This window comes from Cebidichthys violaceus, unplaced genomic scaffold (assembly GCF_023349555.1).
Source record: "Cebidichthys violaceus isolate CVI_PGR_0920_01 unplaced genomic scaffold, fCebVio1.0.p SCAF_7, whole genome shotgun sequence".
NCBI classification, from domain to species: domain Eukaryota; kingdom Metazoa; phylum Chordata; class Actinopteri; order Perciformes; family Stichaeidae; genus Cebidichthys; species Cebidichthys violaceus.
The window spans coordinates 5688910-5704198 of NW_027176927.1; the positions used below are offsets into that span (position 1 = coordinate 5688910).

At 41.7% G+C, this 15289-nt stretch overlaps 1 protein-coding gene across 4 annotated transcripts; it reads right to left on the reverse strand.

Moving 5' to 3' along the window:
- Positions 1-1361: 1361 nt before the first annotated feature.
- On the reverse strand, positions 1362-10514 carry si:dkeyp-69b9.6 (zinc finger protein 91). Of its 4 annotated transcripts, XM_068735279.1 has the most exons (4): positions 10300-10512; positions 9634-9747; positions 7095-7767; positions 1362-4988 (listed from the first exon to the last, which is right to left on the reverse strand). In XM_068735279.1, the coding sequence occupies exons 3-4, from the start codon at positions 7309-7311 to the stop codon at positions 2638-2640; spliced, it is 2568 nt and encodes an 855-aa protein (XP_068591380.1). In that variant the 5' UTR covers positions 7312-7767; positions 9634-9747; positions 10300-10512; the 3' UTR covers positions 1362-2637. The 4 variants fall into 4 exon arrangements, with proteins under 4 accessions (XP_068591380.1, XP_068591377.1, XP_068591378.1 ...); XM_068735276.1 differs by having other exon boundaries at positions 1362-7767; positions 10300-10514; XM_068735277.1 differs by having other exon boundaries at positions 1362-7767; positions 9619-9747; positions 10300-10514.
- Positions 10515-15289: the final 4775 nt, after the last annotated feature.

Below are 15289 nucleotides of genomic sequence, written 5' to 3' on the forward strand. Positions count from 1 at the left end.
TGTTTACTTGGTGGCCTTAATCTCGTAGCAAACATCAGACAGGAGGCACATAATTCACACAGTCATACAACACTCAGCCTCTCCAGTCCACCCCTATCTGTGCAAAATCCATGTGACTGCCACACTTATCAACAACAGGCCAAGTGTACAGTATAAATGAGTTGCCTACTGCCATCTGGTGGAGCTATGAGTGAGAAGTTTTACACAGTACACTGATAATATACTGTACATTTTAATTATTGAAAACGATTCATTACCCTGGAGTACTCTGGCCAACCCCAATGGGAAACCTAGGACCTTTAATGTGATTTATTGCTATGTCACAATGAATCTGTGTCTGTTGTGGAATCCTTCAGGAGTCTGGGGATTTCTCTCAGGACCTAAAGAGGAAAAAAAAGGCCCTGCAGAGGATGTACTTCCTTCAATCTGCCTCAGGAGCTGCCCATACGATTCAACACTGCAATAACGCAGCCTGTTCTCTGCACGTCCGTCACAGTCTGGTTCCGATTAGCCACCAAACAGGACAGGATCAGATTACAATGGACAGTTAGAACTGCAGAGAAGAACACGGGTGGCAGTCTGTCCCTCCATCCAGGATTTACCCTCCCCCAGATACAGGAAAAGGGCAGGAAGCATCACTGCAGACCCTTCAGAATACTGAATGCCAAAACAACCAGACACAAGATCAATTTCTTCCCACAGCTCGTCCCTCTGGTGAACAGTTCAATCAGTCACACACTGTCAATAACCCTGGAACACCAAAACATTCACTGCTCCCAATATAGATCTTTTTCTTTTTTTTTTTTACAGTTTTTAATGCACTATATATATTGATATCTCAAATACAAATCCTACAAGCTGTATACACTATATAGACATGTATACATGCACATACTGTATAGACCATGTATACCAATCAGTATTTATTTCTTTGAACTGTTTGTAGTTTGCAACTTACCGAACACTTGACCTGTATAAAGACTGTTGTATATGCTTTTTTAAAATCTATTTATATAAACACCTATTTTGTCACTACTTGTGTACATAATAATACCGTCTACCTTTATTTGTAAGCGTGGTTGTCTTTGTTCCTCACTGTTGTCTATTTCTGTGTACATTAAGAGCACAAAAACTATGTATTTATACACTTTATGTGTATAAATACTTGGCCAATGAAGGTGATTCAGATTCTTATACATCCTGAAAACCATTTAATCCACAGTGATATGGAATTCACACAGGACATGAAGATAAATGTCATTTTAAACCTTCAACACTAACTTTGTCATGACTAACAGTTTGTACCATCTTCAGGATATTGCAAAAGGCAACTTTTAAATGACAAATGAAAGGAAAACAAATGATTACACTTAAGGTTTATTCATTGCTGAAATATAATCAACTACTGACTTCTCAGTAAATAATGTGATAGAAATCTACTAAAACTATCATTTTTCTTCAGAAGAAAAAAAAGGGAAGGCTTGACAGGGGTATGAACATTTCAAATGTGAATAAAGTGACATGATGTACTTAAAACTTGCTTCGGAAGAAAAAAAAAAGGCTTAACAGTAAGAACATGATTGCAACTCAGCAAAAAGTAAAAAGGTAGAAGGGGTTAAGTATAAGATTGGCATGAAGACTGATTGGGTTACACACATAAATACATGGAATATTACATTGGTTTCTATTATGATATAGGTCCTTGTCTTTAACACACCGTGAAGTACTGTAGAAATAATCACTGCTAAAAAGAGCATACAAATAACATGAGATAAACACGTGTTACAGTCCACTTGTTTAAACTGTTTTCAATCTCTTGGTATAAAAGCTAGGAATATCTCAAATAAATGAAGTAGTGTGAACATACTAAGCAAGGCTTTTTGTAAGTTTCTTCATTTTGGCGGGAGGGGGAACCTTGAAATGCTAATTACCAGCAACTTTGAACATTTTATCTATACGTGATTCAATCACTAGGGAATATAGAGCAACTCTTAAATCAAGTTTTAACACTACAAACTTCTGGGCATATACTGAATAAACCATCACATACTGTAGGAGTGATTTCACAACCTCAGCTAAAAACTTGACCAGAGAACAAACATGCACTGACAAACTATCAACAAAGGTCTTTGTCCTCATGTCCCTACTCCTAATAAATGCACTTTACATTTTTAAAAAAATCCTCAGAACCTCTAAGTGAACAACAACAAGACAGAGTACACAGCAGAGACGTTTATCATACAGCAAGAGGTGTAGCAGGGAGTCTAGTTATGGGGGAGAGAAGTACATTAGCAGGTCATTTCACCTAAACTTGTCTAGTAACTGCACAGTGTCAGCCAAGCATAGTGTCAATGCACTTAAGGGGTTAATGAACCTATGGAAACAGTCACGTCTTTGAAAACACCTTCCAATATAATCTGGAAGGATTTCTGGTGAACTTTTAAAGGATGCTCTACAGTAGTTGTTAACACACTCATTCTAATAGTCAGCAGAGTAGATGTCAACAGAGACATGAGGAAAATTATCCTAAAAGGCAGCATTTGCCTTTTTAAGTCCCTTTTTTTTTTTTTGCTCGCCTTCCCATTTTAGAACTGAAATATCCCACTGGTGTGCCCCTCTTTTCAGGTACCGGGACGCTCAGTATCTATATGGTCCCTGTAGGTACGGTATCTCCTCCTGACCCTCTCGGGTCGGCCTCTCTCCTGGTCTCTTTGAAAGCTTCAGCCTGTTAGCATCTCCTCGCTGCAGTCCTTTAGCCCTGCGGCGGCAGGACACCTTGTGCCTGTAGAGCAACGTAGCATTCCAGAAGCGAGTGGAGCAGCGTCGGCAGGAGAAAGTCCCTCTGGCGCGATGGGAGGCCCGATGGATGAAGGCGGACAAAGCCCTGTGAGACTGCTTCCCACATACACTGCACCTGAGTCGCTCCTGAGTGGTCGAGGCTTTCTGTGGGTGTTTAACTGCCATGTGGACAAGCAGTCCCGCTTTACGGGAAAACACAGAATTGGGGCATATAGGGCAGCCGAAACGTTTCACAGGGACTTTGAGAGACGAGAGGATCTGCGCCTTCATCCCCCCGGTGTTGACAAGCTTATACCCACCACTACCTGATCCTTCTCCTCGCCTAATTGTCAAACGAAGAGAGCCTTGCTTTTTATTCATCTGCCTTCTTATTGTACAACTTATCTTTCTCTTCTTTTTGCTTCCATCAAATCTGACTAAATCTTGGGAATCCCATTTATTTTCCCTCCAATCTCTCCTGTTGGACTTTTTTTTTTTCTTCTTGTGTCGTCTCATGTCATCGTGTGATAACTGGATGCTGCAGTCGAGGTGTTGGTGGGACTGGCTCCCTGACTGATGATGAAGATGATGGTGGGAGATATGATGATGATGATGCAGATGATGATGTTCAGTGGAGGGCAGTTCCGTGAGGGGCTGGAACGGGGCGGTGGTGTGGAGCGTACGGCTACGGGATCCAGCTGGATATATGTGCTCTCCTTTCACCCCGGCGGGGGAATGCGGGTGCTGGGGGGCCATGATTGTAGAGTTTGGAGGCAGGGGCTGCGAGTAAGCTGGAGCATTAGAGGCTGAAGATTGGGCCGCAGCGTCATAAAAGAGAGGAGAGTAACCAGGTGGTGGTTGTGGGGGTGGCTGCTGGTGGCTATGAGTGACGACACTAAGACTCTGCCCTCCGTGGCCTTCTGTGGAAGGAGCCATCTGCAGCAGGGCATTGGTGGCAGCCTCACTCTCTGATGTTGACTGATTCACATCACTGCCGCCTCTATTGTCTCCAGACCCACTGCTGCCTTCTTGCGGATTAGGCGGATCCGTACGGGTCATCCCGTGCTGCGATTGCCTGTGTCGAGTGAGGCTGTTAGAGTAAGCAAATGCTTTTCCACATACCTCACAGCAAAAGAGCTTTTCACCCCCACCTTCATGGACCGTCTGATGATGGGCTGTCAGATGGAAGTGGTGGCGGAAGGACTTCCAGCATATAGCGCAGGTGTAGAGTCGAGGCGGCGGTGGGGCTGGAGGCTGCGACTGGGGGTTGGTCTCTTGAGGTTTGACGTCTTGAGGGTAGGAGAAATAGGAGGTGCTTGGTGCTTGGATCTGGCTCCTGTCTTGGGCCACGCTACATTGAGGGTTGGGGTTAAAGCTGTTAAGGTTATCCGCAGCTGGTGTTGTGGGCACCTCTTCCAGCTCCCCTTTCTGGTGGAGTTTACTGTGCCTCCTGAGGCTCTGGGAGTAACCAAACTCTTTTCCACAGATGCTGCATTTGTAATTCTTGGCCCCAGAGTGGACCGTTTGATGCTTGCTGAGGTGAAAAGCCTCTCTGAAATACTTTCCACAAACAGTGCAGTGATGGGGCTTCTCTCCCGTATGGATGCGGTCGTGTCTGCGTAGGGTCTCGCGACGTGCAAATCCCTTCCCACAGACGCTGCAGAGGTGAGTGCGTGGCAGGCCACTGGACCCCATTCTGGGGGTGTATTGCCTACGTTTGGGGGGCTGTCCACCAGCTGCAGGATCTTTCTTAGCTCTGGGTTTGCGGGGACGTTTTGGTTTGGCAGTAGGATTCTGTGGGTTGCTGCTCATAGCCTCCTGGCTCCCGCCACCTCTGAAATTCTTATCTAAACCAGATGTTGATGAAGGTGAGCCCAGAGGACCTAAACCAAGACCACCTAGTAGACCTCCTATGATGTCTCCCCTATCATCCCCTCTATTTCCACTGTTACTAGCTGCTGTTATAGCAGAGATTGCGTTATTGACAGAGCTAGTGACATCATCCTCTGAGTCATCCAGTAGAGAAGAAAGGGGCAGGTGGGGCTGTTGCTGCGGATGGTGGTGCTGGTTGTGGCTCTGTGAGTGCGGATGCAGTGTTGGAGCCAAGGGTGCCTTTCTCAGAGCTGGGCCCGCCATCCCACTTCCACAGGGAGAGGCACCAGAGTAGCATGGAGATGGATTACCTTGAGAACGATGGTCGTCATGGTAGCCTGTGTAACGATTCCGAGAGTAGTCAGTGGGGTATTTAGCATCTGATCTGTCCCTGTCATTTGAATTAACTCCCCTTCCAGACTGAAACAGACCATCACATCCTAACCCTGATTTTGGTTCTCTTTCCCCCACAATGATTACACCATCTTCTTCCTCAGTTTTCCCATAAATAACACCTCTATTGCTCTGATAAGTTCCCCCTCCTCCATTACCTCCTCCACCCCCTCCCCCGGCTCTGTCCTCACCATCAGATCCTGTCTTGCTGCCCCTTTGTTTGGGTCCCCTACCTGGCTTGCCGCAGGTGCCTGAGGCAGCATGGTTGAGAAGAGAGGTGCTCTCACGGAAGGCACGACCACAGGCGGGACATCGGAATGGCTTTTCCTCATGTATCTTCTCGTGGCGTGTCAGTGACTCTCTACGATTAAAAGCCCGAGAGCAGGTGGAGCAGCCATATGGGCGGGCTGAAGAGTGTATAACACCATGTTGCAGGAGATGCCCTTTTTTCTTAAAGCCTTTGCCACAATCAGGGCAATGAAATATTTTGTCTGGGCTAGGACAAGAATTGGTTGGGGTTGGGGTTGGGGTTGGGGGAGTTTCTTGGGTCGAATGAGGAAGGCTTGGGTCAGACTGTGCTTTAATGTGAATGGGGTTTGGGCCAGTAGAGGAAGAATTGCTAGTACCTGCAGTGGTTGGCTCATGCATGCGCAAATGCCTGCGAAGGCTTGAAAGGTGAGGGAAGCTTTTGCCACACTCTCCACAGCTATAAACAGGCTCTGAATCAGACTCTGTGTTGTTGGCTTGCATTGAGCTCTGGTTATCAGATTTAGAAAGGTGAGCATCATTAGTAACCAGTACTGAGGCAGCAGTGGAAGAGGGAGCAGAGGAGGAGGAAGAAACTACTGATGAGGATGAAGATGATGAGGCAAGCAAGGATGATGGGTCTCCACCCATATTTGACATACCAACCCCGCTCCCAATTAAAGCTGGGGGCTGACCATGACTAAGCCCTCCACCATTACTACTAGCAGTGGGATTACCACTGTGGCTGCCGTGGCCACTACTGCTATTACTACCGCTTTCAGATTTTCTCTGTGGCAAATAGCCAGCCATTGCTTTCTTCCTCCTACTGCTACTGCCGCCACTACTATTACTTCCACCTCCACTACTTTCCCCTTTACCATCATCTTTAGATAAAGATAAATGGAGTGGCAAGGGGAGCGGCAAACCTGCCTCTTGCTGCATCAGAGATGCTATCTGATTTGACGAGAGTACAGGGATGCCCTGGAAGTCAAAGCCACCCAGTGATGAGGAATGGGAGCCTGGGTGGAGTGGGTGGTGAGGATGGGAATGAGGGTGAGGATGAGAAAGGGCGTGAGGTGGAAGCTGTTGCTGCTGGGGCGGCTGCTGTGAAGCCTGATGTGACTGGGGGGTGGAGTGGCCATGTGAGTGAGAAGAATGCAAAGCAGGAGGCGGAGCAAGACTAGAACCGGGGTCCCCGCCTGTCTGACTTAAACCAAGCCCTAAGTGGTTATGGGTTCCCTGTTGGACAAGAAACTGCTCTAAACTAGCATTAGAAGGCACCCCAGAAAGGAAATACTGATTAGCAGCTAACATGCAACTAAATTGTTGGTGAAGGCTTCGTGCATCAGACTGGGCCCCAACCAACTGGTGTCCCAATGAGCTGACTGCACTGCTGCTAGAAGGGTTGTTAGAGGTGGCCACAGATGTTGAAGTGGAAGGAGAGGAAGAGGAGGGACCAGATGATACTTGGGGGAGAGAGAGGCCGGGATGCAGAGGAGGGGGTGGAGGTGCTGATGTTACTAATCCTCCTAATCCCCCCGCACTCCCACTACTGCTACTTCCCCCAGCAAAGTGCTCAAAACGCCCTACACCTGGGTGTAACTGCTCCTGTGCTAGTGCTGCCTCAGACGGGTGGAAAGAGCGCAGGAACTGTGGGTAGCCTGACGAATGGCTTGAGCTGCTGCTGCTCATCTTGCTTGACTTTGAACGAGAGCTCTGAGATGAGGAAGGCTGTTGTTGTAAAGGTGGGGGAGGAGGGGCACTCATCTTGGCAAAAATGGAGGCAGAATCAGAAAAGGCGTTACCTCTTGACCCCTGCAGGGGGCCCAAGCCAAGTCCAGACAGAAGAGCTCCAGAAGACTCAGCCTGCTGCTGCTGCTGCTGCTGGAGTTGATGCTGGTGAAGTTGCACTTGCTGCTGATGCTGTAGTTGTCGATCTAACCCGAGGCCTTTAAACTGGTGGGCCTGATGCCCACTTAACATCTCTATAATGTCCAGATTGTATTTTCCAAATTGGAACATTTCCCACTCACTGGCACATGGGGGTGCACGGGCCAAACCTCCAGCACTAGGAGCGGCAACAAAGATCCCACCACTGACTGGTGAAAGACAAACTTTACCCTAAGAGTGAGCTTATGCTACTAATATTTTCCAGAACTACTTGAATGTCTTAAATCTTAAGTTCGTCTCTCCAGATAGTTTACTTCTGGTGCTGCTACTCCCTGTTGATTATCCACTGCCCACACTCTACTTCCAAAATGAGTGGGGTGGCCGGGAAGATGAGTTTATGATCAAAGGGTAAAAGTGTCTTTAAGACAGGTAGATGAGTTCCACCTAATTTTAAAATGGCTTAGAATAGTTTTTATTGAGAAGCAGTTCAAATGACTTCTTCTGGTTTCCTTTGAGAGTTACTGCGTTGACATTATCCTTCATCTAAGCAAGATTCCTGATCCGTGTTCAGCCGAGACGATCCTACAGCTGTAAAAACAAAATTCAAAAAGGGATGAAAGTCATCGACGGGGGAACAGGACTTTTGAATAAAATTCTGCTAACTGTCTTTTGCTAATAGGCCTTCAACCTATACAGAGGTGACCCCCCATCTATTAAGGTGAATCTACATAGACATTAACTTAAGTCTGCACTGTAACATTACAAGAGATTTTTCCCCAATGGCTGACATTAGGTGAAAAGATTATTTAAATTCATTCTGTATTGTAAATGCAAATCACAATACTTGACTGGAGAGAATGATTACTTGAATACTTTGACATCAGGTTTAATTTGCCATTTTTCTTCAACACATACATTAGATTTGAGAACACAAATTAGTACTTTTGTTAGCTTTTAGCTCTCACATTGTTCATGCTGCAATTTACCTACCAAAAGTTTCTTATTATTGTGAGGCAATTAGCCCCTCAGTTTAAACGACCAATGTACATTTCGATGTCCGGTTACATTTCTCAGTTCTCCCTCTCCAGGTACGTCTACATGCTAATAAACACGTGCGATCTTTTATGTTTTGTAATAACTTACCATTATGTGGTTCTGCTGGATTGCAGCACAACCAGAATTGTTGCATGATTGCCAATTCTTTTTATCATAAGGTACATCTTTACTAAAGGAGGCAAAAGTTACTTTCATCATTCTTACTGTCTACACATATAGTTGTTCATATTAGGCCTCTGCCATGAAGGTTGGTGGTGAAAGGAGGCAGACGTTGCTTATTTAACAAAGCTAACTTGGAGATAGTGACCCAATTTATGACAATATTATACACTGACTTACTTAGCACTGTAAGTGGCAATCTGTGCCGCAGCGGTTCAGTGATGTACAGTATCTCACACTATATTTTCTACAGCATAAATACAGTATATGTGGCTCTCTCTGCAAGTACCAAATGGTATTGAGGACGAGAAACTGACAGAAAATAGAGAGGTTTAGCCGTGTTGCAAGAAATGCCACATTAGACAGCAGATGCCTCGCTTTTGGTTAAATGCAAGTGTGTGTACATGACTGATTTTACACTGGTGCATCCCTGCTACATTTTACACTCTGTGCCGTCAACATTCTGCAAATCATGGCTTGTAATTATTACCATGAGAAAGTTGACAGTTTATCGTGTCTACATTTTGTGCCAACAGAGAATCATATTTTAGCACCATACTCACCATTGCCTTTTTTTTCATTTCCGTTTAAGTTTGTTTATTACCAGATAGTCACAAAGGCATACACACTTTCAGTACTTTAAGCAACTATTAGGTTCCTTCTTAGCCTAAAATCAGTCCACATAATGTCAAAATGCAGTCCATGTGAATGTCTTTTGTTTTTAGAAATGTTCTGAAAAGGAATATTAGAAGTGGTCAATCACCTGAGTCGAAATGGTGGGGGGGGATTACACAGTATCATATGCTGTGTAATACCTTAAGGTGTATCAAGAGGAGGACTGGCCTGTAAATATCAAGTTACATCCATTCATATTGCACATTTTCCATATGATATATAATTCATCCTGTCCATTGATTTATTTATATCTATGGCACTTAATTATACTAAGCTGCCTTTAGTTGGACCTGTACTCACTATGTGCAGTGTCATTAAAATCGGATTAAATCTAATCTAACCACAACTACCAACAATATGATACGTTATTTAATTAAATAAATACACCTAAATACACTTTTCATAGTCAAAAAAGGGGGAAATAGATCATTTAACTGTTAGGTTGTTGTAGGCGTTCAGATGTACTGTTATTCTACTTCTGAAGAAGACGGAGAGTATAACGTTATACCGGCTCCGGTAATCACTCCATTTGAATCTCGTTTTGCTCACCTCGTAATATCTTACCGTTTCCTCTAATCGATGTGATGAACCTATTGGGGAGTGAGCTCCCCTGGCAGATGAGGGTGATAATCTATCGCATATTTCACTGCCTCTCATTTTAACGTAAATCACCCGATCCTGTGAAAGAAGGGCAGAAAATGCTCAAATTAACACCAGTATCACACCCGCTGCACAGTGTAAACATTAGCGGCATCTTTACAGGCGCAAGTAATAACGGATGCACTCGAGGAGGCATCCTGCGTTAGTATTGGCTCACATTTGGGAGGAAAAAGGGAAAACATTGGACGCGCTTGCATGCAAAACTTCTCTCCTTATCGTCGTATTCTTCACAGGCTCGGCGTGTTTAGCCATTTGGTGCCACACGCAATCTAGAACGCCACCACCCGCTGTAAGCTAACGTTAGCCATCTTTCCGATTCGCTTTATTAAAAGCACGCCGACGACCGTTACCATTACGAGGCTAGCGTTAGCATTATTACACATGCGTAACCTATATTCGGCTAATGTTTACCTACACATTGAGTTGCAGAGCACAGTTGCAGATGGATGAGGCCTGTCACGCCTTCTTCTAACTGCCTAGCTAGCTATCGCCCGCGTCCATGTCTGCGTGCTGTTTTCCAGTCGTTAGCCAGAGCCATTTTCACTGATGCTGAGCCGAGTGAACACTTACACGGTTCCCGCAAGAAATCAACGCCGACCGCAGCCGCCTCCTTTTGCCTTTAGATTACGACCGTTTGCGTCGACAGGGAGCTTTCGCTAAAGATTTCGACGACCGAGGAAAAAATTTGGATGGTCGGTGATGATATTTTTTGGGTAAAAGTGAGTGACGTGTGCTCCCTTAACATCGGTCCTTTCCGGCCCTTGTAATATTTCCGGGTAGCACGAGCGGGGCTCACGGGCGGCTGCATAGGGCTCACAGCAGTTTTACCGTTTGGTAAAAGAGGAATAATCTTCCACAAACGTGACACATTCATGCAATTAGTTTAATTTAACTTCCACAACCCTCTGCCCGATTCTATAAAATGTTACCCAGTCTCAGTGGGAGGTTGAGGACTTTACCCCAGGTTGCATAATGGATGATGTCTTATAGGCCTATTATACTTCAAATTCTGTCTTTTGGCTATAACTAATTAATAAATTGCATTAGCTGAATAAAAATAGCCTATAGTGTGCTCTTTTATTCTATCTCTTTGTATTAGTAATTCAATATCTTATTTATTAAGTTTATGCACAGGCCACAGCCATTTTGAATTATGCCATAAAAATAACGTTACACATCTAAATTAGTTTCATAAACTTTACGTCTAAACTATGTATAATTTCTAGAGAGGTATAATCTAGTGATGTGATGGTAGATTTAGAAAACAGGTCTTCAGGGGCATGAACGCAATTGTTAATGCTCTTAATTTATATATATATATATATTTTAAACAGCCAATTAAAGTTAATACATATTTCACAGATCTATGTGTAAAGAAAAAGTCTAATGTGTATGTGTATGAATAAATAATATAAATTCATTGTGATCATTATTACTACCAAATTACAAGTTATTCAGGGGATACAATTATCTTTGTTGTCATTCCCATTTGATTGTTGTCTGTATAGTTTGTAACTATGAGGTATATAGTAGTATTTACAAAAAGTGCTTGATAAGAGCTTGTAATTTAATTTTTCATTGGCCTTTCAGTCACACACATTCATAGTTCTGAGCGTTAAAAATAATTTAATAACAATGAACAAAACAAGTCACATGAATTTCTCAAAGCACTCAAGATAAAAAGGACATTTAGTTTTTTTCTTGTCATCTCTTCTTGGCTTCTCCTGTTCCTCTATCCCAAACAGATCTACAAAATTGAACCACTTTAAAAGTGATCAGCCGTAAATCAACAAACTCCAGATCAATGTGATTATTAAGAAATATGAATAAAAACAACACTTTAATAAAAGTTGTGGGAAACTTAACCTCAGGCTTATCATCACACACATCTTGGAATTGATTCAGTCATTATAATCACAAATAAGTGAATGTTTTCAGCCCTGTGCCTCTCTGATATTAAGGATGGTAATCAGGCCTGTGTTAGGTTAGGATGCTAATCGTGTGCACAGAGCATGTAGGACCCATCATCTTTTACTTAGGACCATCTCAAAGCCTTAACTCATGTATTTACCATTTGAATATTAATTTGTCTTTTATAGCAAATGTGCTGTCTGTCAGTGTCTTAAACTGTGCATAATTTGTGAAAAATGGGGTTTCACTTTACTTAGCAGATATATAATGCATTAATATGAATGGTGACAGGTGTTGGACAGTGTGGGCAGCTTTTCTTAAAAATTAAGACCTTTTGAGTGAAGGCTTCATGCAGGTTTTGTCTCAGACAGAGCCAAGGAGCTACTGAACCTCCTGGTGGTGAAATGTGCAAATTACACTGATTGTACCGCATCGGTGGCAGCCAATGCTTAAATCAAACATAATATTTTCTGTGCCCTTTGTGTACCTCCTGTGAAAATTATTTCTCTATCAGTACAATGTCACCGTCTGCTCTTTTATTTCAGCCTTCATACATCTCAGTGCAATAAATGTATTCACAGGAGGTTTTAAATATGAGCTCCGTAGCCCTCACCTCACTCTAAGGATCCAGCAGGTACTGATGATATAACTCCGCACTCAGATGGTCTAGAGCTGTGAATTATAGCAAGACAAATTTCACCTTTTCATTTCATTTAAAAGCATTGTTGCCCACTCCCACTGGCACTGTATAGCCCTAATGTGGCTTATACAATATCTCACATCCTGATGTGGGATTGTATCATAGAGCCACTCTGTGTGCTCACTAACCAACTGAAGACTAATGGCTTTTTGTTAATATAGAGCCGTTGCTTCTGGTTTGACCCCTTATAAAACATTAATTTGTCTTGTGATTATTTTAGAATCTCAATATTGTCTCTGATCAAACCTGGTTTTAAAATTTACACCACTGCTATTAAGTACAAATTTGAGGTGCTTGTACTTTATTTGTGTATTTCCATTTTGTGCTATTTAATATTTCTACTCCACAGTAAATCACAATAAATATTTTACTTCCTACTTGTTACAGATTAAGACAATTGTAGATTAAACTGCTTAACAGCATATATAACTGTAAGACTAGCTGCATCTTGATAATCTTCAACAGCTATTTACACATGAATGAACCAATAATAATAATCTAATTTTCTGCTTAGTGAATACTTTTAATAGCTTTTGATGCTTTAAGTGTATTTCGCTCATACAACTTATTATTTCACTGTAGGACTTTTACTTTTAATCGAGTATTTTTATTTTGCAGTTTGCTACTTTTATTTAAGTAGAGGAGCCAAATACTTCCTCACTGAAAACGTCGATGTGGCTAAATTCTTTACAGAAAACATAGATTTCTGCTGAAACAGAGAAGTAGGCCTATAGCTCATTGGCTTGCCACGTGTTTTATTGCAGAGTCTTACTTTAACTAGATTACACATCAAATTAGACCTCCTTAAGATTGTCCTGAATTGCAAACAATGAACATAGAAGTCTAACTAAAGTCTGATCTATTGCTAAATTGTAGATAGATTTGTGTGAGCAACCAAGCACTTGGGGGTTTACTCCTCCAAGTGCAGTAACTGTAAGGCATACAGCCCAGTTTACTAGAATTCATATTGTTGCAAGGTAAGGTGCAATGTGCCTCAATGTTTGTTTCTTAGAAATGAGTGTGAGAGGCCAAATGGTTGAGGAAGATCTTTAAAATATTCCATACTAAGATAAGAATATATCACTGATTGACAGAAAACAGTGTCTTGGTTATTATTTATTATTATAACATTCATAATAATAATAAAAATAATAATTCAAGAACATTAATGCAAGAAACTTACACTCTATAATAAATAACAAAACCTTTTTTTCCACCAACTTTATTATACAAATTCTTTGAGAGTCACTGTCGTATCCAAGGGGAACAATGCATTGAACAATAACAAAAGGGTTGTTTTGAAATTTATAGGCATGAAAATAAATCCATGAATTTCATTAATGGACACTATCCTTGTCCATACAATTTACTGTTAATAATGCTTTACATTTCAGGTGGCCATTAACCATCCTCTCTCTAAATTAATTCATAATGTTAAAAACACACACCATATTCATTCATTTCTTTCTCAGCTTTTTAGCTGACTTGCCTGTCTGTGAGTTCTTAGTTGTGAAAAATAAATATCCCCTGTAGTTTTGTAGGAGGCTATGACAATAAAAAGACAACAAAATGTTATGAATTTGGCACTGTACAATTCATTAAATACTAACACATAATTTGTCGAATCCTCAAATTAATGTTGAAGAGATCACTCAAAATATTCTGATTGTACTAGCTATACAAAATACAATACTTTCACAAATTAGATTAACCATTTATAAAATTGTGATAATGAGTTTCGATAGATATGGCTTGTGAGATATTACAGACTTTGCTACAGACCTTTTGTGGCTCTATTAAAAAAATCTAATACTACTGTATGTCACTTGTCCTATTTCCCTGAAAAAGACACTCAAAGCATTCAGGTTTCCATTAGACCTTCGTTTTTCTCCACCCGATAAACATTCATCCAAAAACACATACATTATGGCATCATGGGTTTAGTGTGAACAACCCATAATATGTTATTGGGTCAGGCTGCTGCAGTTGAGACAACAGACCGCCTCCGGTCTGGTTTAACAACTTCTGGCCCGTCCCAAACACATCTATCCCTCACTGGTTGTTAAAACACTGTCGTCAACACATACGTTTAGAAGGCTGCAGATTTTTTCAATAGATATTTTTGTACCCGAGTGGAAACCTAAGTAATCACTTGAGATCAAGAAGTCATAAGGCCGATGTCTAGGCACAGAACATACAGCTGGAAAATTGGCCATATAAGCATCGATGACCTTCAAATCCAGGCATACTGTAACTGCCTCTCAATGAAATGGAGCTGGCATGCATCAAGATTTAGAATGTTTTTAAAAACTTGAATTTATGACCAAATGTATGAAAAAACAACTAGTCGTGAGAATGCTAGTTATCTAAAAACAATAAACACTTAAATCCCACCAAGTAAAAGAACATCACATTATAAGATAATTGTTAATAATAACCATAACAGTTATAATAATCATTAATAATAACACTCCATCATATTCATAACAATTACATTTAGCACTGTGTATAGGAAGATTGTCCAAATGAAATCTGTGTTTCCGTTTGTCAGTATTTCATCTCTGTACCCTTTCACATGACTGAACAGAAACCAAGCAGTAACAAGTTCCTTCATTGATCTGCGTAATTATCTCTGATTTCATGTTTTAAAAAATCCTCTCTATACAATACCTTAAATTGATCAGTCACAATGTTGGCCGTGCTTGTACAGAATGTAAACTTTGAGGACACGATACAAAGTATGTCTGTATCTGGTGCAAATAATGGGATAGATTTGTGCAAAGTTTTTTTTTGTCTCTATGTTTCTCTATGAACTGTGCTTAAATTGCTCTTGTTTTTTGTACACATTAATACTTAATACATCATGACAATATCAACACAAAATCAAGAGAAAGAGATAGCATTTTATATGGACCACAGATATCACATACTACAGTATATAGGATAGGA

Bases quoted from the DNA above. Each gene is read 5' to 3' on its own strand.
- si:dkeyp-69b9.6 (XM_068735276.1), bottom strand. From the start codon at position 7,311: ATGTTCCAATTTGGAAAATACAATCTGGACATTATAGAGATGTTAAGT.